This window comes from Podarcis pityusensis, assembly GCF_964106645.2.
Source record: "Podarcis pityusensis genome assembly, chromosome: 3".
Classification (NCBI taxonomy): Eukaryota; Metazoa; Chordata; class Lepidosauria; order Squamata; family Lacertidae; genus Podarcis; species Podarcis pityusensis.
This window is the reverse complement of record NC_138026.1, coordinates 16,921,885-16,948,658: the sequence shown is the minus strand read 5'-3', so window position 1 is coordinate 16,948,658 and position 26,774 is coordinate 16,921,885. Positions and strand designations below refer to the sequence as shown.

Here is a 26,774-nt window from a genome sequence, read left to right as displayed (position 1 = left end):
TTGGCAGTAGCTGCAGAGCAAGCTCCTCTGGCCCTTCCTCTACTATTACAGTACAAGTTCATAAAAAAAGCAGCAGTGCTTTCCACGGTACATTAGTTGTCCTGGCTGTAGCCACGGCCAGAGAGTTGATTTGCCCTCCAAACTCAGTGGTATGGCCTGGTTGTGCCTCACGAAACCTGAACTGCTGAAGTATTTTGCGCGCGCGCGCACACACCCCCCCCCCATCTCCTAGAGATGTCTTTCTCGAACATTCAGCTTTGCATAGGCCCAGACTATACTGGCTTTTTCTTTTTCCTCCTTTGTTCAAATTTTGGTCCTGCTGATATTCTCCCCTCCCGATTACTAAGGAGTTCTATAAAAGGCCAGCCACAGAACAGAACTAAGGAAACAGTAGAAGTAGAGGTCTCCAGGGGGAAAATCTGGTCACACGGTTCCTGCAGTCTGAGCAGTAGGAGGGATCATAGTCCATTTGGGCACCAAGACAAAGCAACATCCTGGACATTTTTAGGGGGAATGGAGGGTATATAAATGCAATAAATATAAATAAGTGTTCATTCTCAGCACCAATATTCTGTTCTACACTAAAGGTATAATTTAATTGGTGTTACGTAGTAATTTAAAAAATCTGATTATGGTTTATTCTCACTTTTATATTCAGGTGCCATAATTTCATCCAAGAAGGAAGAACTTACTGCCATCCTAGATCACTTTAATATCCAGGTAAGTCTAAATTTGTTTACTTCTACGTATAACACCTAATAGATGATTTTTAAAAATTGATTTGATTCTCTTTGCTTAAGGGTGTGTAGACAATTACTGCAGCTTATGATTCCTCCCCTCCTTGAATTGAAGCCCCTATGCTCAAACTCTTACAGCAACTTTTTGTGCGTCACGAGAAACTGGTTTTGGGTGGTAGTGACTGAGTGTATTGTCAAAAGGTTCCTCTGGGTGTACTGTTTGCAGTGCAGTTCTCTGGATTGTGGCCAGTGGTTATGTGGAATTTGCATTTGCATTTTAAAAACAAACTTGCCCGTTAAAGCTCTTCTGACATCCTGTTTCAGTGAGCCGTTTGTGACTTCTCAAATTCTTAAAATAGTAAAGGTGCCGTAAAGGAAAATCTTCATGAACTTTTATGTAGTTAATTAAAAGCCGTTACGCTTGAGATACTGTTACAACCATAATAATAATTTATCTTGTCTTGCAATGGATGTTGAAGAGAATTTCTGAATTTCAAGTGACTGCTTACTTAAATATTGACTACTTGCCAAAGCTAAACAAAATAGTAAGTGACTTTTGTTGTTGCAGGTGGATAATCCTGTATCTATACTCACTCAGGAAATGAGCAAACAGTTCTTGCAATCTAAAAATGAAGGTGACAAATACAAGGTAAACAAAACTACCATATGATGTTGTTGGTAATCCATTGGGGAGTGTATGGGGTGTTAGTAGAGGGGTAGTACCTCTGGTGGGGGACATGTTGTGCTTCTTCTGGGGTAGTTTGTCCACCTTTGGTCCCCACCCTCCTAGAAGCTGTCAGTATGCCCAGCTGGTTCCAAACATATTGTTCTGTTTTCCTTTGGACCACAGCCGAGGGAGGGGGGCCTTGAGTGAGGTGGGTGGAGCAGGTAACTAGGGCTTTAATAAAATGTGTAAGTATAAATGGACTACATTCATAATTCTTAGTCTTTTAGAAAGTCAGTTATAGAACATGAACTTGTGTTTTCTTGCATTAGTTCTTTATGAAGGCAACACAGTTGGAGCAGATGAAAGAAGATTATGCATACATTATGGAAACCAAAGCAAGAACTCATGATCAGATTGAACAAGGAGCAAAGGTATTATAAACAGTAATGTTATGTTTCCCAGGCCCACATATTGGACTGTGAAACTCCACCTCCCCCAGCCTTTCATACTGGTTCTAGGTTCACTGAGAAGTGCTAAAATAAGAACAGTAGCCCTACAAAAAGAAGGGGCACGGGTGGCACTGTGGTCTAAACCACTGAGCCTCTTGGGCATGCCGATCAGAAGGTAGGCGGTCTGAATCCCCATGACAGGGTGACCTTCCGTTGCTCAGTCCCAGCTCCTGTCAACCTAGCAGTTTGAAAGCATGCCAAAAAAAAAGTGCAAGTAGATAAATAGGTACTGCTCCGGCAGGAAGGTAAACGGCGTTTCCGTGCGCTGCTCTGGTTTCGGTGTTCTGTTGCACCAGAAGCGGTTTAGTCATGCTGGCTACATGACCCGGAAAAACTGTCTGCAGACAAACACTGGCTCCCTCAGCCTGTAAAGCGAGATGAGCGCCGCAACCCTAGAATCATCTGCAACTGGACTTAACTGTCAGGGGTCCTTTATCTTTACCTTTTAGTCCTACAAAATAAATTCCTAACACTGATTTATGCTTCATGAAGCATCATAGTAACTTTTTAAAAAATATATACTATTTTGTTAAAGATTTTGTGCAAACAAGCAAAAGCAGTTACAACAGAATCTCATACAAATGATTTTGTAAAAACACAACTGCAACTTAAAGAAACAATGCACAGATGCAGTAAAACATTTAGTAACATACATAATCTGATACTGAGCTTCCTAGACAACTCCTCTGGGTTTCTTCTGTCCCTAGTAAACACTAAGAAATGGTCCTAGTATCTGTACTGCTGTCATCTCCAACAACATTTTGTGTCTCTCCTTAGTATCTTGAAGAACTTCGGAAGCGTTATTTGGAGAAGGAGGATCGTTACAAAAGTATTGCTTTTGTGAGTGAAATGCAGAATGAACTGAAGAAGTTACAGCACCAAATAGCTTGGGCAATGGTAATTTGTTGTTTCAGTACCTATATATGGGTTTAAATTGTGTGATATTTATTGTGTGATGCTTACATTAATCTTAAATTTTAGGTGAGAGACACTGAAAATGAAGTTGAAACACTCAGAGATAATATTGGTGCTCTAGAAGCGAGAACTGGAAAATTTGTTGAGAAAGTGAAAGAATGGCAGGTATATATGCATTTATTGCAAATACTGACTTGAATTGCTTTGATTCTCTTATTAAAGTGAAGCATTGTTTTTGTTTCTTTAATGACTTGGCGAGACTAACAGCCAGTTTTAAAATCTTACCTGTACACTTTAAAAAATAGGTTAGTGTGACTGGTGTCTTCTGAGACTGCATCACAAAATGTCAGATCTGTTAAGCAGTCTGCTTTATTGTCACCTCTCATCAAAGCCTTAGCCTTCATGCAAGGATCACAAGAAGAAAGAACAGATGCTTCTTGTACAGGTCCACATGAATGCCCTCGCCTGAGCTATTTGGCCATCTAATTAAATGTGTGCTACTTGTGAGCTTTCTCATATAAGTAAATTGCATTTAGAAGACTGGAGAAGCAAATATCTCAGTTTTGAGTTACTTTGAGTTACGTGTCAGCTTTGATCGGCTTTGCATATAATCTAATAAATGATGAACAAAGATTTTGTAGAAAATAATTCAGTGTTCCTATTACTGCCCTGTAATATTTGGCATTTGAGCTGATTTTTTTGTTTACATGTGTCTTTTAATGAAGCCAAGTTGAGACAACCATTTGGTCAAGAGTGGATACTACGGCCAGGCCGAAGCCATCGATAGGTCTACCCAAACCACCTCTGGTTGGCTGCTATCCCTGGCCAGAACCTAAAGTGTAGCTTGGATACGATGCTGCTTAGTTGATCAGAAAAGGGCAAGAACATATTCCTGGTATTTTTGCCAGGGGCTTCATCTTGCCCAAGGGGGCTGGGATGGATACCCTGGCCCTCTTTTGTGTCAGAAGAGGACTCCAAGATTGAATTACTCACAGTGCTAGGCTGCCCATCCGTTTGTACTAGGCTCAGCTCTAAGGTTCCCAGATAAAATCAGAGGCCTGACATTATGTTAATGAAATCCAGAATGAAGTGTTGTCTGGAAAGTAAAAGGTGATCATACTTCATCTGCAAACTGTTGACCCTTTCTCCCGTTCCAAGTCATGGCTGATTTGTCTCAACTTCCTTTAGATCAGTCTCTGCACATTCACCTAATTTCCCTGGTATAATGAGATTTCTGATTGTTTTGTCTTTTCAGACTAAGGTAAAAGATGCAGAAGGAAAACACAGAACTATGCAAGATAAGCTAGAGAAGATAACGGAAGAAGCTCAGGCATTAGAACCATCATGTGCTGCTTTGAAAGCAGACGTTATATCTAAAAGAAGAGCGAAGAATGATGCAGAGGTTTGTAGGGGTAAAGTTCAGACTTAGAAGTTCTGTAAGAATTTGCCACACACTAATGGTCTAGGCATACTTTAGTATTTTGTGCAGATCTGCACTGAAATCAAACACACAGATTCTTTTTATCAGCAGAGTTGAGTGTCTTGGATTGTAAAAGGCATGAAAGCAGAGTAATGGGTCAAATGAGTATAATTTCAAAAAAGGCAGAAGAAATAACAGATCGAAGTTGTTCCTCATCTATAATATTTTTGTCAATCTCTGCTGTAAGTTTGTTCCACTCAGTTGTTCACCAGAGTTTTGCTTTCCTTGTTTAAGGCAGCATATAATCGGTCTCAAAATGAATTGAAACGCTTGGTTAAAGACCATGAACAGCTTTGCAAAAAAATTGAGGAACTGAAGACCAGGTAATGTTTCATTTTCTAAATATGTTGTATCAAAAAGAGAAGTGAGTAAACGGGCATTTTGTTACCCAAAACCACTATATATACATATTTATCTGAAAGAAATGTAATGACAAACAAGAAGTTGAAACATCTCTATGTTATCGATAATTTCCTAAAAGTTCACTTTATGTTTAAACAAGACTGACCAAGTTGAAAACAGAGAAGTTGAAATTTATTATAAGCAGCCTTTTTTTATCTCTTGAGTATATATCAGCTTATTAAACTTAATTATATTAAATTTATTTAACTACTTATTAAACTCGGCTAAAACTGTGCTCTGGTTATCTCACACTTTGACTACTCCAGTCTTCTATCTGGCTGCCTTCTCTTCTATTTTGGAAACTTCATTGCAAAATCATTAATATCCATCTTCAGATAATTATTTTTTGTCAGAAGCCTTTAATGCCACTTCTGCATCATGCAGAAACTCTCCTTAAATGCTTTTTGCGTCCTTGCTTCATTAAAGGAAAAAGAAAACCCTTATGAGGGCCCCCTCACTTAAAGATGCTAGCTTTTCTTTTTAGAAGTGCCACAATCACTTGCCCATTTTGATTTTCCTTTTCTGGATTTAAAATACCCTTTTTGATATTGGGTAACTAGTACTTTAGCATTATTCCAAATGCAGCAACACTATGTGTATAATGGTACTATGATTTGTCAATTGGACAAATCTCCCAGAGAAGCCCTTTATTATTATTATTCATATTATTACTATTTTACAACTGCTACTGGACTATCCACCAGAACCACAAGTTCCATCAGCATAGATGTGAAGCTAGCCCCCGCCCCCCGAACAGCACCTTACTTTTATTTACACAGAGTCTCATTTGCTATTTTGTTGCCCTTTCAGTCACTTTGGAAATACCCTTTTGGAGCCCTTTGCTGCTTGGGTTGTAAAGATCTTTAAAAATTGGTTACTCCACTGGAATCTAGATAAATGTACAGTGGTGCCCCGCAAGACAAATGCCTCGCAAGACGGAAAACCCGCTAGACGAAAGGGTTTTCCGTTTTTGAGTTGCTTCGCAGGACGAATTTCCCTATGGGCTTGCTTCGCAAGACGAAAATGTCTTGCGAGTCTTGAGATTTCTTTCCGCTCCCCCCCCCTTTTTCTAAGCCGCTAATAGCCTTTTAGCAGCTAATCCGCTAAGCCGATAAGCCTTTAATAGCCGCTAAACCGCTAATAGGGTTGCTTCGCAAGACGAAAAAACCGCTAGACCAAGACACTCGCAGAACGGATTAATTTCGTCTTGCGAGGCACCACTGTATAAGCATCTTAAATAGCACTGATCTCTAATAAAGATGAGTGTGGGGGCTGGCTGCTTACTTCCCTCCTTTGTGATAATTTTCTGTCTCCCCCTCCTTTCTGCTACTTGTTTGTTCATCGCTTGCTGATCCATAAGAGGATGTGTCATTTTGTATGACAGCTAAGTGTACTCTGAAACCTTTGGTGGTAGACATTATCAAATATAAATCTGCCCACTTTATCCCCCTTGCCCTGTTTCCTTTCTCTGTTTTCCCCATTTTCTATTTAGAGTGTATATTCCTTGCAGGCAGAAAGATGTCTCTAAGATGCAAAGAGTGATGTATAAATAATAATTATATAATTAATCTACAGTGCTTTGCTAAAAGCAGGTAGAAAAGCACATGCTGCTGCCTTTTGTTCAGAGAATGGTAAATAACATGAGTCTCTGTGGGATTTTAAAAATCTATAAATGCAGCCTTAAAATCTGTATTCGTGTTTATTTTAAAATGCAAGTGTGAAACTGTGGCTAGCCAGTTTTGATTAAACTCAAATGCTGCATGCATAAAAGCTGCCCCAAAGGAAAGATGTATGTCACAAAAGTATTCCTCCAGAGCAGCTCTTTAATATAATACTGGTTGGTTTGCATGATGTTACAGTGCTGAACAAATTTCGGAGCCTGAAACGTTGGAAAAACAAGCAAGAATTGAACGAGCAGCTAAGGAAGAGCAGTTAAGGACACTTCTTGATCAAGAAGAATCAAATGATAACCAAATAAAGCAGTTTCAAGAGGCTATAAAAACATACAAGGAAGAGGCTGCGAGGCTTAAGTAAGTTTATGAGATGTAACTGTCGTTATTACTTGATTTGTGTTTTGTGCTATAAGTTGGGCTTCTGAGCATTTATTTTTCTTGCTCTGTGGACCACAGCTAGCACCTTCATTCAGCTCTCTCCTGTCGGGCATATTTGTCTGAGGAGAAGCATGTATGTTCAACTCTTTCTTGGTTAGTTTTGGGAAGGGACAAGGGATCGTTTCAGTTTCAGTTCCCTGTTGTTTTTCTTCAAGGGGTAGAGGTGATTGCCTTTTTGGTAAAGACATCTGACATCCCACTTTGCAAACAAACACATCTTGGTTTTAAAAAAATGAAAAACAATAAAAGCAGTTATTTTATAAGCTTCCTCTGGAGAAGGGCACCCAAGGTACCAATTTGGAGAATGTGTTATTAAATACAAATGGCTTGCAGTTTTGCAAACAGCTTCCTGATGATTAGTTGGAATCTTCTTTCTTGTAAATTGAAGCCATTGGTTTGGGACCTACTGTCAAGAGCAGGAGAAAACAAGCTTGCTCCATCTTCCATGTGACAGCCCTTTTAGATATTTGAAGATGGCTGTTTCCTCTCAGTTGCTTCTTTTTCAGGCTAAACATACAGAAATGAAGCTCCCTTATTTTGGTCATTGGATGTGGCATGTTGTTTACTTAATCTTGTTACAGTGAAACCTTGGTTCTCGAACTTAATCCGTTCTGGGAGTCCATTTGACTCCCAAAACTGTTCAAAAACTAAGGCGCGGCTTCCGATTGGCTGCAGGAGCTTCCTGCACTCAAACGGAAGCTGCGTTGGACATTCAGCTTCCAAAAAACATTCGCAAACCGGAACACTTACTTCCGGGTTTGCAGCTTTCAGAAGCCGATTTGTTTGACAACAAATCAAAGCCATTCGGGAAGGTATGACTGTATATTAATAGTATTCAAATGTGCTTGTTTGTATGTTATTCTGTTTTTGTTTTGCTATGTTACTATGAAATTGTTTAGTAGTGTTTGTTTGAAATGCAACCCTGTTTCTTTGTTATAAGTCACTTTGAGCTTGTTTCTGTGTGTGGAAAAGTGGCATACAAATAAAGTGAATCAATGATTGACTTGGAAGCCCTGCTAAAGCAATTGTACCTTATAAGCAATCAGGTGGTGTGCAAAAGGCTACCTGTTTCTATAAAATGGACTAGGCCTTAATAATAATGCATGATATTTCAGTAGCTTCTTTGTTGTTTTAGGAAGGAAGAATTGGAACTGACGCAAATATTGGATTCTCAGCAACGACAGCTAAAAGAGTTAAAGGAGAGTAAAACAGATCAACTGAAAAGGTTTGGACACTATATGCCAAAGCTCTGTAAAGCAGTTGAAGAGGCTCACCAGCAGGGGCAGTTTAAATACAAACCATTAGGACCCGTAGGTAATTTATAATTCTCCTTGTAAATAATTTTTAAACATTGAAAAGTAGACTATGGATACTGCATCGCAATTTTAATGGTTCTCAAATTTGATCCTGAAATAGAAATAGTAAACTTTGTGATTTCTTGATGTACGTCCATGGCTGTGTTCTTCTTCACCAGGATGAATAAGGAAGTAATTTTCTTTAGGTCTTGAGAAAAATGGTGACAGTGGGAGACTCTTAAATTCCTATTCCCCAACTATTTCACAGTCTTAGCTGTGCTTTTATAACCCTCTTCAGATATTTGCACGAATCGCCTGCATACCCCTGCCCCCATCCCCAGTTTTACACATTGCAGTTAATCTGCAAGTTAATGTACAAGCAGTCCATAGTTGGTCTATAAGTAGTTTACTGACCACCAAGTACCGTGCATATATTGAGGATTTGCATTTTAAAAACAGACTACCATGACTTTGTTGTGCTTTTTTTGCGTGCTTCAGTATTGGGAATATTTACTCTTGTTTTGTTTTGGGCCACTGTGTGAAAAAAAGATTTTGTACTAGGTAGGCCTTTGGTCTTATTTAACAGGGCCGCACTTGCGTTCTTAGGAGTGGCTGGCCACCTTTGCTTCATTGTAAAGTGGTTTCAGCCTTGCCGGGAGGTTATAGCTTGTGGATTTGCATTCATTTTAGTGGAATAATCTTCTGGGAAGTTGCTTTTAGAATAAAAGTTCAAACCTTTTTTGATATTTGTTGCGTTCTATAGAAAGGCAAGAACTTTACACTGAATAAAAAATGGAAAAAGCAAGGATAAGAAAAAAAAAATATTTGGAAAGTGTATTGAAGTTTTGAGGTATTTTTTAAAAAAAAAATTCAAAAATTAAACTGTGCCAGTCATAGGCCAAGATAAGCATTGTCTCTACTGGTGGTTTCAAAGGATTTAAATCTCCTGCATGGTAGAAACATAGTCACAGGCCCAAACTAAATTTGACATTAATTGTTTGCAGGTATGTAAACCGCACATTCATTACATTTTAAACAGCCATTGCATATGCACATTCAATCTCTCTCCCCCTCCCTCCCTGATTCCCCCTCCCCACATAAGCTGCTATTAGTTTTGGATGTGGAGCTCCAAAACTCCTGCAGTTGCTACTAAACCCCCCATTAATGAGCATTTAAATTGATTTGATGTCTAGTGTGGTGAACTTCTGAAAATGGAGTTACCTCCAAGCTACCTTTTATATTACTATGGCATTTTCACAGAAGAGGGGGTGAGAACTTCAGGCTGCGGCGTTCAGATGGTTTAATGTTGACATTACATACAATGCTGAGACTTTCTTCTTGCATTCAGGTGCTTTTATTCATCTGAAAGATCCTGATTTTGCGCTGGCTATTGAGACATGTTTAAAAAGCTTGATCTCGGGATTTTGCTGTGATAATCATAAAGATGAACGAACTTTACAGATGTTAATGTCCAGATTCTGTGAACCTGCTTCTCGTCCTCAAATCGTTGTTAGTTCTTTCCAAAATAAGCTTCATGATGTAAGCCAAAGGTGAGTGTATCTGACACGTGGTCTGTGTAAACTGGAATTTTGAATTTTCATTAAGGGTTTATAGTTATGCTGCATTACTGTTGAGGGTCATTGATAGAACTATTGACTTAATGGTAACTTATATATTTGTTATTGTCACCCTTAGTTCTAACAAATATTATGGGACAAGAGACCTTCTTTCAGATAGTATACAAATGGTTTCATTTCCCAGTTCTTTGACAGCAGCCTGTTTGCAGAATATCAAAGTGCGGTGTCTAAGGGTGCACACCATAAGTATTTTACTAGTAATTAAACCCACTGAACTCAGTGGAAGTTATTTTGGAATAAACACGCATAAGATTGGGCTGTAAGATTAGTTATTGGTTATGTAAAATTATTCATAATGTTAATGAACTTGGCTGCTTATGCTGGTTTGCAGTGGAATCAGGTACTTCACTCTGAATTGCTACATATTCAAACACTGCTACAGCTTTGAGCTGATTAATTAGAATTCATCTTGCTGTATGCAGTGGTGCGCTTCTGTTCATGGAAGGACATTTGAGCCAAGTGACGTTTCTGCTAATGAAAGGCAGAGAAGCCATTTTTGTTGGTTCCTCCCCCCACCCTTTTCCACCCTGTGGCATGGGAGGTGGTGTGAGGGGCTTCACAAAACAGGAGGAATCAGCAAAGGTTTCCAGAGTTCTGCACTGATTTAAATACCCCTTTGCAAATGGAACGACTTCATCCATGGGGGGGGGGGGCGACACACACACATCATTTTAGATAGATTTTCCAAATATTGTCAATACATTTATGCTTCTGAACATGTAACTGAAATGCTCTATATGCCATCTTTTGTAAGACTGCAAGTGAAGTGACTGCATTGTAAGAACATAAAATAAAATAGAAATGCTACCGGGTTGTTTTTTTGTTTTTTGTTTTGTAATAGGGAAGTTGTTCATCCTGAATTCCCATCAGTCTTGGCTGCGTTAGACATCGATAATGCAGTAATAGCCAATTGCTTAATTGACATGCGGCGTGTAGAAACAGTCCTGTTAATCAAAGTAAGATTTAATTCTCATACCTCTAGTGCATAGAAAGCCTTACTTGATGTTTCTATAACAGTTCAGATAATTCTGTATTACCTTGGACCAAAGATTTTCAACCTTTTTGAGTCCACAGCTCCCTTGACCAACTACATTCTTTCTGTGGCACCCTTGTGGGGCTCAGAAGCCCAGTTATGTCACCCCTTGCCTGCAGAGCCGGCAGTCTCTCACGCTTTCTCAAACACCCTCCATTGTGGAGTGTTCCCTCAACTGTCTCCTTGGGAGTCCTCTGGGCAGCCGCTGCCACTGCTGCCGCCCCTGATCTCTGAGCTGCCCCCCTGGCCCAAAGAGAGGTGACTCCTCACACTGCCCCACAGGGACCTAGGACTTTCTGTCCAATCCCAACAGCAAGGGCTGGACTCCCTGGCTTGCTTGCTTACTCTGAGGCCACCTCAGCTCCTGGCAACCAGCACCCCCTGACCAGCCCCAGAGGCACCAGTCACCTGCAGAGTTTGTAGCTAGGGCTGCTGCAACAAACAGTTGTGGAAGCCATTGGGAGGCAGAGACATGAGAGGACATCAGAGGAGGGAGGGAAGGAAAAAGGGATAGAGGCCAGTGTTGCCTGCAGCACCCCTGACCATCGTTCAAGGCACCCAAGGGTACCACGGCACACTGGTTGAAAACCACTCACTTAGACCACTCACTGCATGCTATTTCTATATCACATGTAACAAAGAAATAATTTTAAATGCCAGGTGTTTCTCAAATTGACTTGCTGGTTATGTTAGAGAGAGTGGAATTTAACAAGATGTGTGATTATTGCAGTGCATGGGAAAAGCTCGTTGGTTTCTGTCTACAGTTTCAAGAGAGATTGGCAGCTGATTTTATTTAAGGCAGGTAGACTGTAGTAGCCCCACTGTTCTCTCTCTGCAGGGAAGAAATATCCATGATTCTGAGAGAGGGAAAATTCTGCTGGGAAATATGTCACATCCCCTAAAGATGCATGCAGACAAGACAGCACTCCAGTGTGTGTTATAGTTGCCCACTGGATATTTTAAAGGACAGTTGCTCTGTGACTGACAGGAAGTAGCTTAATGGTCACATTAATTAATTAGTATATTTAAAAGTTGAGACATCAAGTTCCTTTTTACTCCGCTCTGAATCCTCCAGTCTCAGAGGAGAAAGTTTTTGTTATCCATGTTTTCTCCCCTAGAGTAATGAGGAAGCTCGTAGAATTATGCATCAAAACAATCTTCCGAGAAATTGTAGAGAAGCTTTCACTCGTGATGGTGATCAGGTGTTCTCAAGACAGTATTATTCTTGTGAATATGAAAGGCCCCGCATCCTCAGCAAAGATGTGGAGGCAGACATAAGGTGAGCATCAGTTACTTACCAGCTTTCAATTCTTGTGCTCTGTTGTTTTAGAATTTCTGTGTACATTTGTTAACAATACTTTGTTTCTTTAAGTCACTTGGAGAAAGAAGTTGGAAACAAAAAAACCCATCTGTCAGTAATTCAACAATGTATACGTTCTACTGAGAATTCTATAAGAGAAAACGGACATTTCCTTAAAACTCATCGTTGGGACCAAGAACAATTAAAAGTAAGAGATACGTAGGAAGAAGCTCCCATATTGGATAATTATTCTTAATTGTTGTTAGTGTTTGATGTTGACATGCAGGAGCTTTTTAGAATATGAGTAATCCTTGTTTTTCCTAATTTCATGGCATTAATTGTTTCAAAAGCATTGTTTCAAAAGTGTGCTGCTGTTGCGAAATACCTAGCATTGCGTGGCATACCAGTATAGGGAAAACAAATGCTTTTGTAAATTTTAATTGGCAATGGGCTTTTAAACAGTATTTAGGGTTGTCTCTTCACGGTTCAAAAGAACCCTTGGGTTCAACAAACATCCACTGAGTGCTCTGCAAAATTTTACAAGTGCTCACCTTTGGCATGAGTTATCTATGCCTCTTAAATATTTTGTAGCTGTTAAATTGCTTTTCTGCTTGTGTTTGCGAAGTCGTTTACTTGGGGGTAGCGAGTGAAATCGGATTGGATTTCAGCTAGCTAAAGTAGAAGCGGGTGGGCCCTTCCAACTGCTGGAGCTGCTGTGCAGTGGAAAGCCAATATAATGCCTCCTAGAGGTTACCTGCACATTTTGCTTCATAACTTTTTCTTGGAGGGACTAGAGACAATTTTAAAACAACGAAAGCTCAGAATCGGGGGGGGGGGGGGGCTTCTGCCAAGGGGTACCATCGATGGGCTTTGTGGGTCCTGGGGTGGCAAGCTCTGGAGTAAGGGTATATTGGGTTGTAGCTTAAATGTCTGTATTAAATCCAGTGTGATCCCCCCCATACCGTTTATTTTTATTGTCATTGCAGATAAAAGTGAATGAAATAAAGCTAAAAATTATGGAGCTCGAGAACGTGGAGGAACAGCAGTCAGTCATCATCTCTACATTAGTAAGAATTGCGCACTTTCTACCTTTCTAAGTATTTATATATCATAGAGGTGTTTGTGCTAGTGGCAGAGAGCATATTTTGTTATACTGATCAATAAGAATTCTAAGGATTCAACTTACTGCTTTTTTTTTTAAGATGAGCAAGAAATGGGTTAATTTGAAGTGGTTATAATTCAACCAAAGAGGGGTGCTGGGTAGCTTAAAGACTAACAGCTTTGTTGTAGCACAAGCTTAAGCCACAATAAACCTACTAGCGTTTAAGACTCTAGTAGTATAATCCTATGCATAGTTAAAAGCTCCCATTTCCGAGCCAGTGCAGACACACGGGCAGGAGAAGAGTGAGCTTTTTCTTTTGAGGAACTCCTCACTTATTGAACAGGAGTCTCAGTTAAAAGTTTCTTAACAGGGACTCATCTCCTCCCTCTTCCATTTGGGGCTTGGTTTCATCGGTATGCTGATGCTGCCCATCTGCTTCTCTATAACATCTAAATCAATTATGATCTTGGACCAGCATGGCTGGATGCAGAGGTGGGCTGGATGAGGGCCAATAAACTGAAGCTAAATCCTAGTAAGGCAGAGTCCCTGTAGGTAAGTGATTCTTAGATCTGGGAAACTGGTGAACAGCCTCTCCTGCATGGGATTGCCCTCCTCATGAAGGAACAGGTACTTGCCAGAAGGTCTCCTGTATCCATTGTTGTCACTGGAGGCTCAGGTAGCTGTAGTGATTAGGAGTGTCTTTCTCCAACTTCTGCTGGTTTCCTAGCTATGATCATTCCTGGAAAGGGAGTAGCTTGGTCATAGGGAACTGTGCATTAGTAACCCTTAGACTGGATTACCGCAGAGTGCTCCATTATTATGGTGGTTCAGAAGCAACAACTAAGGCAGAACGCAGTGTCAAGATTTGAGGTTTTGTTGTTAAACTGTAAAGCAATTTAGGACCAGCTTACCTGAGAGAGCTCCTCCTCTCATATACAAATGTCTACTTACCATCATTGCCAGGTGAGGTTCTCACAGCCATCAGAAGTGCATCTTACAGCCACCTGGGAGAGAGCTTTTACAGTGATAGCAAATGTTGTTGTTGTTTAGTCGTGTCTGACTCTTCGTGACCCCATGGACCAGAGCACGCCAGGCACTCCTATCTTCCACTGCCTCCCGCAGTTTGGTCAGACTCATGTTTGTAGCTTCGAGAACACTGTCCAGTCATCTCGTTCTCTGTCGTCCCCTTCTCCTTGTGCCCTCAATCTTTCCCAACATCAGGGTCTTTTTCAGGGAGTCTTCTCTTCTCATGAGGTGGCCAAAGTATTGGAGCCTCAGCTTCACGATCTGTCCTTCCAGTGAGCACTCAGGGCTGGTTTCCTTAAGAATGGATACGTTTGATCTTCGTGCAGTCCATGGGACTCTCAAGAGTCTCCTCCAGCACCACAGTTCAAAAGCATCAATTCTTCGGCGATCAGCCTTCTTTATGGTCCAGCTCTCACTTCCATACATCACTACCGGGAAAACCATGGCTTTTACTATACGGACCTTTGTTGGCAAGGTGATGTCTCTGCTTTTTAAGATGTTGTCTAGGTTTGCCATTGCCTTTCTCCCAAGGAGCAGGCGTCTTTTAATTTCATGACTGCTGTCACCATCTGCAGTGATCATGGAGCCCAAGAAAGTAAAATCTCTCACTGCCTCCGTTTCTTCCCCTTCTATTTGCCAGGAGGTGATGGGACCAGTGGCCATGATCTTCGTTTTTTTGATGTTGAGCTTCAGACCATATTTTGCGCTCTCCTCTTTCACCCTCATTAAAAGGTTCTTTAATTCCTCCTCACTTTCTGCCATCAAGGTTGTGTCATCTGCATATCTGAGGTTGTTGAGATTTCTTCCGGCAGTCTTAATTCCGGCTTGGGATTCATCCAGCCCAGCCATTCGCATGATGAATTCTGCATATAAGTTAAATAAGCAGGGAGACAATATACAGCCTTGTCGTACTCCTTTGCCAATTTTGAACCAATCAGTTATTCCATATCCAGTTCTAACTGTAGCTTCTTGCCCCACATAGAGATTTCTCAGGAGACAGATGAGGTGATCAGGCACTCCCATTTCTTTAAGAACTTGCCATAGTTTGCTGTGGTCGACACAGTCTAAGGCTTTTGCATAGTCAATGAAGCAGAAGTAGATGTCTTTCTGGAACTCTCTAGCTTTCTCTATAATCCAGCGCATGTTTGCAATTTGGTCTCTGGTTCCTCTGCCCCTTCAAAATCCAGCTTGCACTTCTGGGAGTTCTCAGTCCACATACTGCTTAAGCCTTCCTTGTAGAATTTTAAGCATAACCTTGCTAGCGTGTGAAATGAGTGCAATTGTGCGGTAGTTGGAGCATTCTTTGGCACTTCCCTTCTTTGGGATTGGGATGTAGACTGATCTTCTCCAATCCTCTGGCCACTGCTGAGTTTTCCAAATTTGCTGGCATATAGAGTGTAGCACTTTAACAGCATCGTCTTTTAAAATTTTAAATAGTTCAGCTGGAATACCATCACTTCCACTGGCCTTGTTATTTGCAGTGCTTTCTAAGGCCCATTTGACTTCACTCTCCAGGATGTCTGGCTCAAGGTCAGCAACCATACTACCTGGGGTATACGAGGCATCCATTTCTTTCTGGTATAGTTCCTCTGTGTATTCTTGCCACCTCTTCTTGATGTCTTCTGCTTCTGTTAGGTCCTTTCCACTTTTGTCTTTTATTATGGAAATCTTTGTACGAAATGTTCCTTTCATATCTCCAGTTTTCTTGAACAGATCTCTGGTTTTTCCCATTCTATTGTTTTCCTCTATTTCTTTGCATTGCTCGTTTAAGAAGGCCTTCTTGTCTCTCCTTGCTATTTTTTGGAAAGCTGCATTCAATTTCCTGTATCTTTCACTATCTCCCTCGCATTTTGCTTGCCTTCTCTCCCCCACTATTTGTAAGGCCTCGTTGGACAGCCACTTTGCTTTCTTGCATTTCCTTTTCATTGGGATGGTTTTAGATGCTGCCTCCTATATAATGTTACGAGCCTCCATCCATAGTTCTTCAGGCACTCTGTCCACCAAATCTAAATCCTTAAACCTGTTCCTCATTTCCACTGTGTATTCATAAGGGATTTGACTTAGATTGTATCTTACCGGCCCAGTGGTTTTTCCTACTTTCTTCAGTTTAAGCTTGAATTTTGCTATAAGAAGCTGATGATCTGAGCCACAGTCAGCTCCAGGTCTTGTTTTTGCTGACTGTATAGAGCTTCTCCATCTTTGGCTGCAGAGAATATAATCAATCTGATTTCGATGCTGCCCATCTGGTGATGTCTATGTGTAGAGTCGTTTCTTGTGTTGTTGGAAAAGAGTGTTTGTGATGACCAGCTTGTTCTCTTGGCAGAACTCTTTGCCCTGCTTCGTTTTGAACTCCAAGGCCAAACTTGCCAGTTTTATCTTTTATCCCTTTTATCTCTTGACTCCCTACTTTAGCATTACAATCCCCTATAATGAGAAGAACGTCCTTCTTTGGTGTCATTTCTATATGGTGTTGTAAGTCTTCATAGAATTGGTCAATTTCAGTTTCTTCAGCAGCAGTAGTTGGTGCATAAACTTGATTACTGTGATGTTAAAAGGTCTGCCTTAGATTCGTATCGAGATCATTCTATCATTTTTGAGATTGCATCCCAGTACAGCTTTTGCCACTCTTTTGTTGACTATGAGGGCCACTCCATTTCTTTTATGGGATTCTTGCCCACAGTAGTAGATGTGATGGTCATCCGAACTGAATTCGCCCATTCCCGTCCATTTTAGTTCACTGATGCCCAGGATGTCAATATTTATTCTTGCCATCTCACTTTTGACCACATCCAACTTACCCAGGTTCATGGTTCTTACATTCCAGGTTCCTATGCAATATTTTTCTTTACAGCATTGGACTTTCCTTTCGCTTTCCTTTCGTGATAGCAAATACCATGTGTGAAATAGTCTCCCCTCATGCATCTGGCATGCATCAATAACACCCCCCCCGGTCACATGCTAAAAACACATTAGTTCACACAGGCATTCTATGACCTTTGTTTGTACTCCTGCCTAAATAGATACTGTATTGCTCAAATTTCTTGTAATGTATTTTTATACTGTTTCGCTGCTTTGTAATCTTAGTCTCAGGGTTTTGCTTTGAATGTTTTAAAATACAAAATGATTTATAAGTGTCCTCAAATAAATTAAATGGATTGGGGCCCAGTTTAATTATTAGTAATTGAAATTAGCTTAACCGTAACCTGGAAATATTTCTAACAGGAAGAAGAAGCTCAAGATAACAAGAGGAAGATGGAAACTGTAGAGGAGCACATGCATCAACAGAAAAAGAAAATGGAAGATGCGAAATGTATTCTAAAAGAGGCAGAACAAAAACTTGAAGTGATTAGAAACAAAATCCATCGAGTAGAAGAAGAAGCTGACCCAGTCCGGGTAAAAAACCACTAATATATTCATTTTAAAAATCCTGTGGAGAATCTGCAGACACTGGGTTACATCAAGTGGTGTTGCTCAGCCCAATAGTAAGGGTTCCTTCAGCAGAATGGGAAAGGAAGCAATTTTCAGCATTTCCTCTCCCTCCCCCCCCCCCACTGCTGTGCAACCCTTCTAAATCTCCATTGTGCTGAGATTTGGGGGGCAGCACGGGACTACAGAGGGAGGGGGTGTCAGTGAAAATTGCTTCTTTCCTCATTCTATATCAGGTATACAATTACCATCAGCTGAGTAACACTGTTGGATACAACGTGTCACAAATGCATGGCACCAGACTCAAGGAATTTTAACAAAAAGTGAATTTTTCAATTGAGATTAAAGAGATGGCATTTCTAGAAGTTGTGAAGCTGTCAAAATACCCCACAAAATCAAAATATATGAAATACATTTCTTATCAAATCTAAACATTTTACTGCTTTAGCACCATAAAATGCACCACATATAACATTTTCTTTCTGACTCCTGTGTAATTTAAAAGCTTGCTACACACTAAACTGAGTTGATACCAAACTGGTATTATCTGATTTATTTTGACTTTATGTATAACACTGAAAACAATTGTTCTTAACTGATAATAATAATTATCCTTCAATTATAATTAGCTACAAGATAAGTACGATAATATAGTTTTGTTTATATGTTATCCAGTTTCACTATACTTTGCCATATTTGGTACGCAAGTACAGTGGTACCTCGGGTTACATACGCTTCAGGTTACAGACTCCGCTAACCCAGAAGTAGTGCTTCAGGTTAAGAACTTTGCTTCAGGATGAGAACAGAAATCGTGCTCTGGCAGCGCAGCAGCAGCAGGAGGCCCCATTAGCTAAAGTGGTGCTTCAGGTTAAGAATAGTTTCAGGTTAAGTACAGACCTCCGGAACGAATTAAGTACTTAACCTGAGGTACCACTGTATGCTGTCTTAAACTGAAGTTGATAAATTAACACTTTGTATGCCACTTTCATCTTACTAAAACTAGTTTACATTTCATGTTGATTTGTTAACAGGATGGACTGCATGAGGTGGATGAAGAACTGGAACGAAGTAAAAGCCATTTGCGGCATTATGAGGAAAAAGAAAAATCCCATTTAGGAACTATAAAAACTCATAAAAATGATCTAGCTACAAAAGAGAAAGAATTAATGGTGTGTATTTAGTTTAATCTGATTTAAACCTTCCCTTCTTTTTGCTAGTGAAATAAATGTTGAAAATGTTTGTTACATTCTCTTACGCACCCTTTCATTTACTCATCTCTATATTTCTGTGGAGCTAATTTTAATTAGAATAGGCTAAATGAAACATGGCGAGGGACACGGGTGGCGCTGTGGGTTAAACCACAGAGCCTAGAGCTTGCCGATCAGAAGGTTGGCGGTTCGAATCCCCGCGACGGGGTGAGCTCCCGTTGCTCAGTCCCTGCTCCTGCCAACCTAGCAGTTCGAAAGCACGTCAAAGTGCAAGTAGATAAATAGCTACCGCTCCGGCGGGAAGGTAAACGGTGTTTCTGTGCGCTGCTCTGGTTCGCCAGAAGTGGCTTAGTCATGCTGCCCACATGACCCGGAAGCTGGCTCCCTCGGCCAATAAAGCGAGATGAGTGCCGCAACCCCCGAGTCGTCCATGACTGGACCTAACGGTCAGGGGTCCCTTTACCTTTTTAATGAAACATGGCACACGGGATGTGTTTTGCAGAATACATTTCCTGCATGCTCTCTATGCATTTTCCCTTTCAAATGTCAGATTTGTGGCTCCCTGAGTGCTTCAGCGTTGGCCTTCGGTCCCCACTGATGCAAGTAGAGATGTGGTCAGTCAGTTGCTAGGCAGTGTTTTGCTTTGGCGGTATGGAGTTGCTGACTGCGGGAGCTAGTTTTTCAGTTAGGTGTGCTATGAAATGGAGTATTGGTCTGCTGATTATTGCTGTCACAGAGGCTCTGAAGCCTTTGTGTTGAAACAGCCCTGTCCTTTTCTCCACTGCCGTCTCTGGGGCTAACGACTTTTTGAGGGCTTTCTTCAGCCTGCACTGGTGACAACAGGATCTGGGGGGGTTGGGAGATTAGCTTGATTGCTATGTCAGAGAGAAAGAGAGAATAAGATTCTGGTCACAGTGGTGACATATAATACCTTATACACCAGGTACGCCCAACTCCCAAGAGACTGCGATCTACTCCCAGTATAAAAAAAACTGGCAGTGATCTATCCATTGTCATTAGAGGGGGGACACCAAAGTTGTTGGGCTTTTTTTAGGGGGGAGGAGGCCAGGTTTGTTGTTTTCTGAAAGCTAATGTGGCCCTCAAGAAAGGGAAGGTTCCCCATCCTTTGGGGATGTTTCCGGGATATTCTCTACAAGGTTACATTGATTGCTGATACACAGCATGCAAAGCATTTTGAACACTGCAAAACATTATGTAAAATGTTGGGTATCGTTTCCTATTATACTAGAGTGATCTACACATTTTTTTTAAAAAAAAGAAGTGGAAGAAAAAAGCCCCATTTGCTTGTCATATTAAAATGGAGGGGGATTTTATTAACCCTGCTTCTAAGCAAAATGCACAAGAGTTTAAATCTCTTTTTGTTGTTGCATTTTAACACTTTAGGAAATGATTGCAAAGGCTTCAGAAATCCATCCCGAGCGAATAGAAGTAAATAGAACATATAAGAGTCTTGATACAGAAATAAACCGCTTAAAAGAAAAGATCAATTCAGAAAGAAAACGTACTGGAGATAGAGAAGAAATAATCAGGTAAATGTAATGGTTCCTTTGGCTGTTCTTTTTGAGGTGGGATATTCTTCCTGCTCTTTCCTTAAGACCTAATCCCGTTTTAGAGCCATGCAAGCAAACACCTAACCAATTTTCTGACAGTAATAGCACTTTTTCTGATGACTTTTTTCTTCTTTTTTCTGTTGTGACTCTACCAGCAATCAATGTTATTGGTGTGCACAGATTCCACCATTATGAGAGGAACTGGGCAGGCCTCTGCCCAATTTGAGGCCAGTTCCCCCTTTCTAGCAGGCCCCTTGCATCCCATGCCACATTGCTCAGAAGAGACCCTCACGGCTTCCCCTAGAAAAGTTTGGTGGGACATAGGTGCCTGCCACATGGGGAAGGAAGAGGTCAGAGATTTTCTTGTGAATTTTGTTAATTGAACTTAGCATCCAAGCCACAGTCTTCAACTAATTGATCCTTATTTTGGACACATTTTATTGACCTGCAGAGAGCTTCAGGAAGCAAAAGAAAAATATCAGACTGCAGAGAGTGAAGTCAAGAATTTGAAGAAATTTATTAAACTGTTGGACGAGGTGATGGTTGAGAGATATAAAAGATACCTGAAGTTTAGAAGGTTGGTGTGATGTTATTTACATTTACTGACATACTGCGGGGGTGGGGGTGGGGGTGGGGAGAAACTGTGTTAATAGATGTTGAAAAGAACCAGAGTAGCAAAACTAGAATCCCAAATTACAGTTTGGTACTTGAACATCACCTGTTGTTCAGGAATGGTTGCAACTGGTGAGCCAGCCAGAGCTGGAAGAAAGCAGTTTATACCTGGGCTTCTAGTGACAGTGCTGGATTCAGGAGCATGCTTGGGTATATACATATCTCTCTCTCTCTCTCTCTCTCTGTATATATATATATATTATATCTATATTTTTTCATTTCTTCAATCTAAAGGTTCCTTACAGTGCGATGCAAATATTACTTCAACTGCTTGTTAAGTCAGCGATCGTACTCTGGAAAAATTGAGTTTGACCACAAGAATGAAAAGCTTTCAATTACTGTAAGTCATTTTGGATTTCCTTATTAATTGCTGTGTGCTGTTTGATAGTTGGTCAAAGGCTTATCTCATCAGCAGCTCATATAAGTTACTTACCAGCCAATATTTCGAAACCACTTTCTTGGTTTAGGGGAGGAAGGTTGACCCTTTAATCCCAGTTTTTACAAAATACTGTTTAAAATAACACAGTTGTTCTTGGATTACAGATCTTAAAAGGGGGGGAACCTAAAAGCGGGGAAGAGTAGGGGAAGTGACTTAATAATTACGTAACCCGAAAGGCAGAAATTTAGAAGAATCACAGACCTATTTGCATTGGAGCCCTTAATTCACAAAATTCTGTGTCCAAAGGTCAAGCATTTTCTATATTTTTGCCCTCATCCATTTACAACAGGACTCCGTATGTCATCTTTTGTCTATTTCCCTACTTTTAAATTTGAGTTTGCTCAAATCACTCAACAGAAAATTTCTCAGCAGTTATCAAAAAATATAGTCATATACAGTGCTATTTTTCTAGAAAAAGAGGTGCTGGAACTCACCATGAGCGCCTCCCTTGTTCTCTTACAATGGCAATGGTGCCCACCTGAGAGGTGCCGGAACTGAGTTCTAGATGGAAAAAAAGCCCTGGCCATGACATGTGACATTCTGTGCATACACTGGATAGCCTCCATATCTAAGCTGGCATTCTATCTACATATCTGTTACTGTTTGAGTTATTTTACTCGGGAGCTCAGCCTCCTTGCCCCGCTGCCAAACACTCTCAGCTGCTGAGGACTTTCCAGAAACATTTCCACAATTGCGTAATTTTCTGTGCTGTCCCAGCCCTACAAGCAAGACACTCTATATCAGGCATAGGCAAACTGGCCCTCTAGATGTTTGGGACTACATTTCCTATCATCCCTAGCTAACAGGACCAGTGGTCAAGGATGATGGGAATTGTAGTCCCCAAACATCTGGAGGGCTGAGTGTGCCTATCCCTGCTCTATATAGTTTAACATGCATATATCTCTGGTTCCACACAAAGCTAATGGAAATTCCTTGTAAAGCTATCTTGGGCACTGTAGCGTAGTTCCCCCTCAAAAGTATTACAGGGAGGAAAGATGTTTGTTCTTTTCAGGCACAGTTTTCAAATGTATAGATGGTATATACTATTTATATTTTAAGTGTTTTATATTGGTTAGCTTAGTCCGATCAAAATCAACAAGGCTAAAATAAGCTGCTCTGCTGCCACTCTTCTGCCAAGCTTAAACATATTTTAAAGGCAGTGGCTTGTGCATTATTTTATCTTCATTAACATTTTTTACCTAATGATTTCCATTAGTCTGTCATGCAGACCATTCTTCAGCTGAATCTAGCTTGAATTGATCATGGTGTATTTATAGATAAATACAGTGGTGTCACTTGACAGGGGAAATAGTTGTGACAGTTATGACCTCAAGGTGTCCTCATAATTCCAAGAAAGACTGGCTATACTGAATTAATTTTACAGAAGAGAGGCTGAAAATGGCATGTATTTCACTTTCTTAGCATGTTTGTATAGCACAGCATCATTTTTCTGTGGTTGCCCAGTGCTACAAGTTTGGATGCAATTTATGAAGCATTGTCAATGAAAACTGGTTTTATTTTTGTGGACTTGTAACGGTATTGGCCTGTCACTAGCTTGTTTAGTTACTGCAACTACTGCATGTTTGTTTCATGAAGAGTCTTTTCGTTTTAAGCCACGCTGAAATTAGGTCTGAATACTCTGTTTACACAAATTCTGTAATTGAACTTCTTGCTTCAGATTGATTTGGTATTGCTGGCTGTTAGTAGTTTTTTTCACAGTGGAGGAGGCTTCCGTGAGATAGGTTGTGATCAGTGATTCACTTTTTCTGGAAATGTTTTCTGTGTAAATTAAGGTAATTTTCTGATGCCGTATAGCAGGTATGGGGAATCTTTGGCCCTCCAGATGTTTCTGAACTATAACTCATTAGCCCCAGTTACAGGTAGGTAGCCGTGTTGGTCTTCCATAATCGAAACAAAATAAAAAAAATAAACAAATCCTTCCAGTAGCACCTTAGAGACCAGCTAAGTTAGTTATTGGTATGAGCTTTCATGTGCATTCACACTTCTTCAGATATCATTAGCCCCAGTAAGCATGGCCAATAGCCAGGGATTATGAGAGTTGTATCAACATCTGGAGATCCTCACACCTGCTGTAGAGAGGAAGATCTAATTTTATATATATTTAGTATATCTCGCTGTTTGGCTGGTAATGTATCACAAAGTTGAAAACCAGGTGTTGCCGAGCCGTAGTCACTAAACATTGATGCATGCAGCTTCCACACTAGCAGACCTCTCGATCCTGTCAAGTTTTCTTCTTCATATTGCTGCTAAGTATTGACAGGAAGAGATAAACCTCAGTGCCCCATAACATACTGCACCACTGAGAGTTCCTGTCCAGAATAAATGGGTGGTGAAGAAGGATGTGACTGGAAGCATCCACCAAGAACGATAAAATGTAGGAAAAATCACTGTGTTCCTGGTGTACTTGCAGACTTCAGCCTTCTCTACCTCTTGAGACGGGAACGCGGGTGGTGCTGTGGGTTAAACCACAGAGCCTAGGACTTGCCGATCAGAAGGTCGGTGGTTCGAATCCCCGTGACAGGGTGAGCTCCTGTTGTTTGGTCCCGGCTCCTGCCAACCTAGCAGTTCGAAAGCATGTCAAAGTGCAAGTAGGTAAATAGGTACCGCTCCGGCGAGAAGGTAAACGGCATTTCCGTGCGCTGCTCTGGTTTGCCAGAAGCAGCTCAGTCATCTGGCCACATGACCCAGAAGCTGTACGCCAGCTCCCTTGGCCAATAAAGCGAGATGAGCGCCGCAACCCTAGAGTCGGCCACAATTGGACCTAATGGTCAGGGGTCCCTTTACCTTTACCGCTTAAGAAAGAGTCCAATACCTCAACAGATGAATTTATTCTTTCCATAAAACAGGGCTGGAGCTTAAAGCCCTGCTAGATTTGCATAGTGTACTGCTTAGAAAGCTCTCGATAACTCAGTTAACTCGCTCTTCAACCCTTTGCTCATGAGTTTCCAGCTGACACAACTTTCCCCAGTAGTTAGCTTTCCCCCAGCCAGCATGCTGACCTCCTTTTTAGAAGAAGCTTCTAGAAGTTCCGATTTCAAAAATGGATGGAAGTCACCCATTGCAGAATGCCATCCTTTTCACAAACAGAACATTCATAGTAAAGTGTATTATTTTGTTTTTTTTACTTTGCGTAAGTATACACTAATATTAGGGAACTCTTTTTTCTTTCGTTAACTTTCTTTTTCAGTTACACTATTCTCTCTTTATTTATTTGAAGGTCCAGCCTGGGGAGGGAAACAAGGCTGCTTTAGATGACATGAAATCTTTATCTGGAGGTGAACGTTCCTTTTCAACAGTGTGTTTCATCCTTTCTCTGTGGTCTATTGCTGAATCTCCTTTCAGATGCTTGGACGAATTTGATGTCTTTATGGTACAGTTGGCTGAGTTTACTTATTCAGATACTCATTAGACAGATCTCCATAGCTGTTAATCAGTTATCAGTTTTTATTAGGAACATGAAAGAGAATATATTGTTTCTTTTTCTTGTGATTTTAGGTGCATAATATTCCCTTAATAGTTCAGTATCTTATATCTAATTCTTTTTGCAAAAAAAAAAAAAAAGAATCCTTAAACTGAGCGTTTTAAGCATAAATTGAAAAATAAAACCATGAAATGTTCACGTTGCTCTCTTTGAGAGATTTATCAGAGGAAAAGACTGTATAGCCCTGATGCAATTCGAAATGGGGAGTAATTCCAAAAAGAAAGCTATTTTAAGGACGGCGGGTTTCTTCATTATTGCATATTAGTCTCACAGAAACACGGGGGATAGATTAAGTTGTGACAGTGACTTGTCCATGGTGATCTAGTTTTCTTCACGGCTGAGTGGATCTTTGAACCAAGGTACCCAACACTTTAAATTAATTTATCTGTGAAATGGGTGATATTGGAATTGGTTTCAAAACCATCATGATTTTACTGTCTGGGCCCTGGTTTAAGAGACAACATTGTATTATTAAATTTGAATAAAATTTATGTATTAAAATATATTGATACATTGCAATTTTTGTTTTTAGGACATGGTTAACAGGCGAATTGCAATGGATATGATGCTTAAGATGGCAGATTCTCAACGTTACCGGCAGTTTGTTTTGCTCACCCCACAGAATATGAGGTAATCTGCTTTTCATATTCAGTATCCATTAAGGTTCTTGAGTTTTTAGAATGTCGGTGGCAGTCATTTTTATATTTACTGTTTGGATTTTTAATAAGTCTTCCGTCCTCCCCATCCCGACCCATTTTTCTGCCTTGCTACTTCAACAAAATCAAATACACATTTCTGGTTCATTTTAATTTGCATCTCAAAGGCTTATTGAATGAGCTGTGTTGTCAACAGGAATACTAAAACTTAAATGAAAAGATAGAAAACAGCTACATTGATACTTTAGAAACTTCTATGATGGAAATAGCTTTAATCAGAAAATAAACGGAAGCCAAAAGACAAGACTATAGAAAAGTGAGGCATAAAATCAGATGCATATATAAATTAAAAAGTGGCGGTGAATTGCAACATTTTCCTTTCCCTGAAGCTTCCATCAGCTGTGTAAGTTTTAAAGAGAAATACCCAGCAGCTTTGAGAGTTCAGAGAATATGGCAGATTGTCTGTTGGTTGAGCTGCTGACACCTGGCTGCAACTTCTCCTGTTTGGAGCTGGTCTGGACTCTTTCCCCTAAACAGGAAACCATACTCTCCTCTTTCTTCCTCTTCTTCCAAAATGTACCTTGCTTAGCAGCAGTAGTAAAGAGGTTCACTGGGTTTCTAGGATGCTCATCAGAAGCTAGCTAGTACTCAAGCCCCTGTTTCTGAATTTCTTCTCCCAAACAAGGCCATTGCATCAGAGGCTGCAGGAATTAATGAGGATCCTTTTCTCCCCACCATTAAGTCTGGGAGGGAGCAAAAAACTATTATCCTGCCTGATCGCAAGATCACAGGAAGTAACCTAATTGGGATATCTAAGGCTTCTGCAGTAAACCAGTGTAGGTGCTAAACTCTCCGGAACAGAAACATTGGTATTCGTTTCTCCTTAATGGTGGATGGTGGAGTGGGGTGGACCACTTAAGATCCACTGGATAAATTCGTCTGAAACAAATACCGTCAAAGGCTCTAACCAGAGCAAATTTCTGCTTCTTCAGTGGATAAGACATCATATTGCAATCAGCATATGCTCAGCTGAGCTGCCTCTGTCTGCTCTCCCACTGTTAGGAACTCTCCATTCCATGGGGCTGG

The 26,774-nt window shown here is 40.6% G+C and overlaps 1 protein-coding gene and 1 long non-coding RNA gene across 3 annotated transcripts in view; one reads left to right on the top strand and one right to left on the bottom strand.

The window, feature by feature from the left end:
* The window catches only part of LOC308473762, a 136,382-nt gene that overhangs the window by 36,360 nt on the left and 73,248 nt on the right, over positions 1 to 26,774 (bottom strand). The gene's annotated exons all lie outside the window — the stretch shown is intronic.
* The window catches only part of SMC6 (structural maintenance of chromosomes 6), a 37,460-nt gene that overhangs the window by 8,531 nt on the left and 2,155 nt on the right, over positions 1 to 26,774 (top strand). For both annotated transcript variants that reach the window (XM_080998999.1, XM_080998998.1), the window contains exons 6-26: positions 659 to 720; positions 1,306 to 1,386; positions 1,734 to 1,835; positions 2,691 to 2,810; positions 2,895 to 2,993; positions 4,084 to 4,230; positions 4,543 to 4,631; positions 6,570 to 6,740; positions 7,957 to 8,135; positions 9,465 to 9,666; positions 10,595 to 10,709; positions 11,905 to 12,065; positions 12,159 to 12,294; positions 13,073 to 13,153; positions 17,437 to 17,607; positions 18,672 to 18,809; positions 20,253 to 20,398; positions 20,871 to 20,996; positions 21,326 to 21,431; positions 24,769 to 24,921; positions 25,565 to 25,662. In XM_080998999.1, the coding sequence (XP_080855125.1) occupies positions 659 to 720; positions 1,306 to 1,386; positions 1,734 to 1,835; positions 2,691 to 2,810; positions 2,895 to 2,993; positions 4,084 to 4,230; positions 4,543 to 4,631; positions 6,570 to 6,740; positions 7,957 to 8,135; positions 9,465 to 9,666; positions 10,595 to 10,709; positions 11,905 to 12,065; positions 12,159 to 12,294; positions 13,073 to 13,153; positions 17,437 to 17,607; positions 18,672 to 18,809; positions 20,253 to 20,398; positions 20,871 to 20,996; positions 21,326 to 21,431; positions 24,769 to 24,921; positions 25,565 to 25,662 (2,683 nt within the window). The remainder of the gene's footprint in view (positions 1 to 658; positions 721 to 1,305; positions 1,387 to 1,733; positions 1,836 to 2,690; positions 2,811 to 2,894; positions 2,994 to 4,083; positions 4,231 to 4,542; positions 4,632 to 6,569; positions 6,741 to 7,956; positions 8,136 to 9,464; positions 9,667 to 10,594; positions 10,710 to 11,904; positions 12,066 to 12,158; positions 12,295 to 13,072; positions 13,154 to 17,436; positions 17,608 to 18,671; positions 18,810 to 20,252; positions 20,399 to 20,870; positions 20,997 to 21,325; positions 21,432 to 24,768; positions 24,922 to 25,564; positions 25,663 to 26,774) is intronic.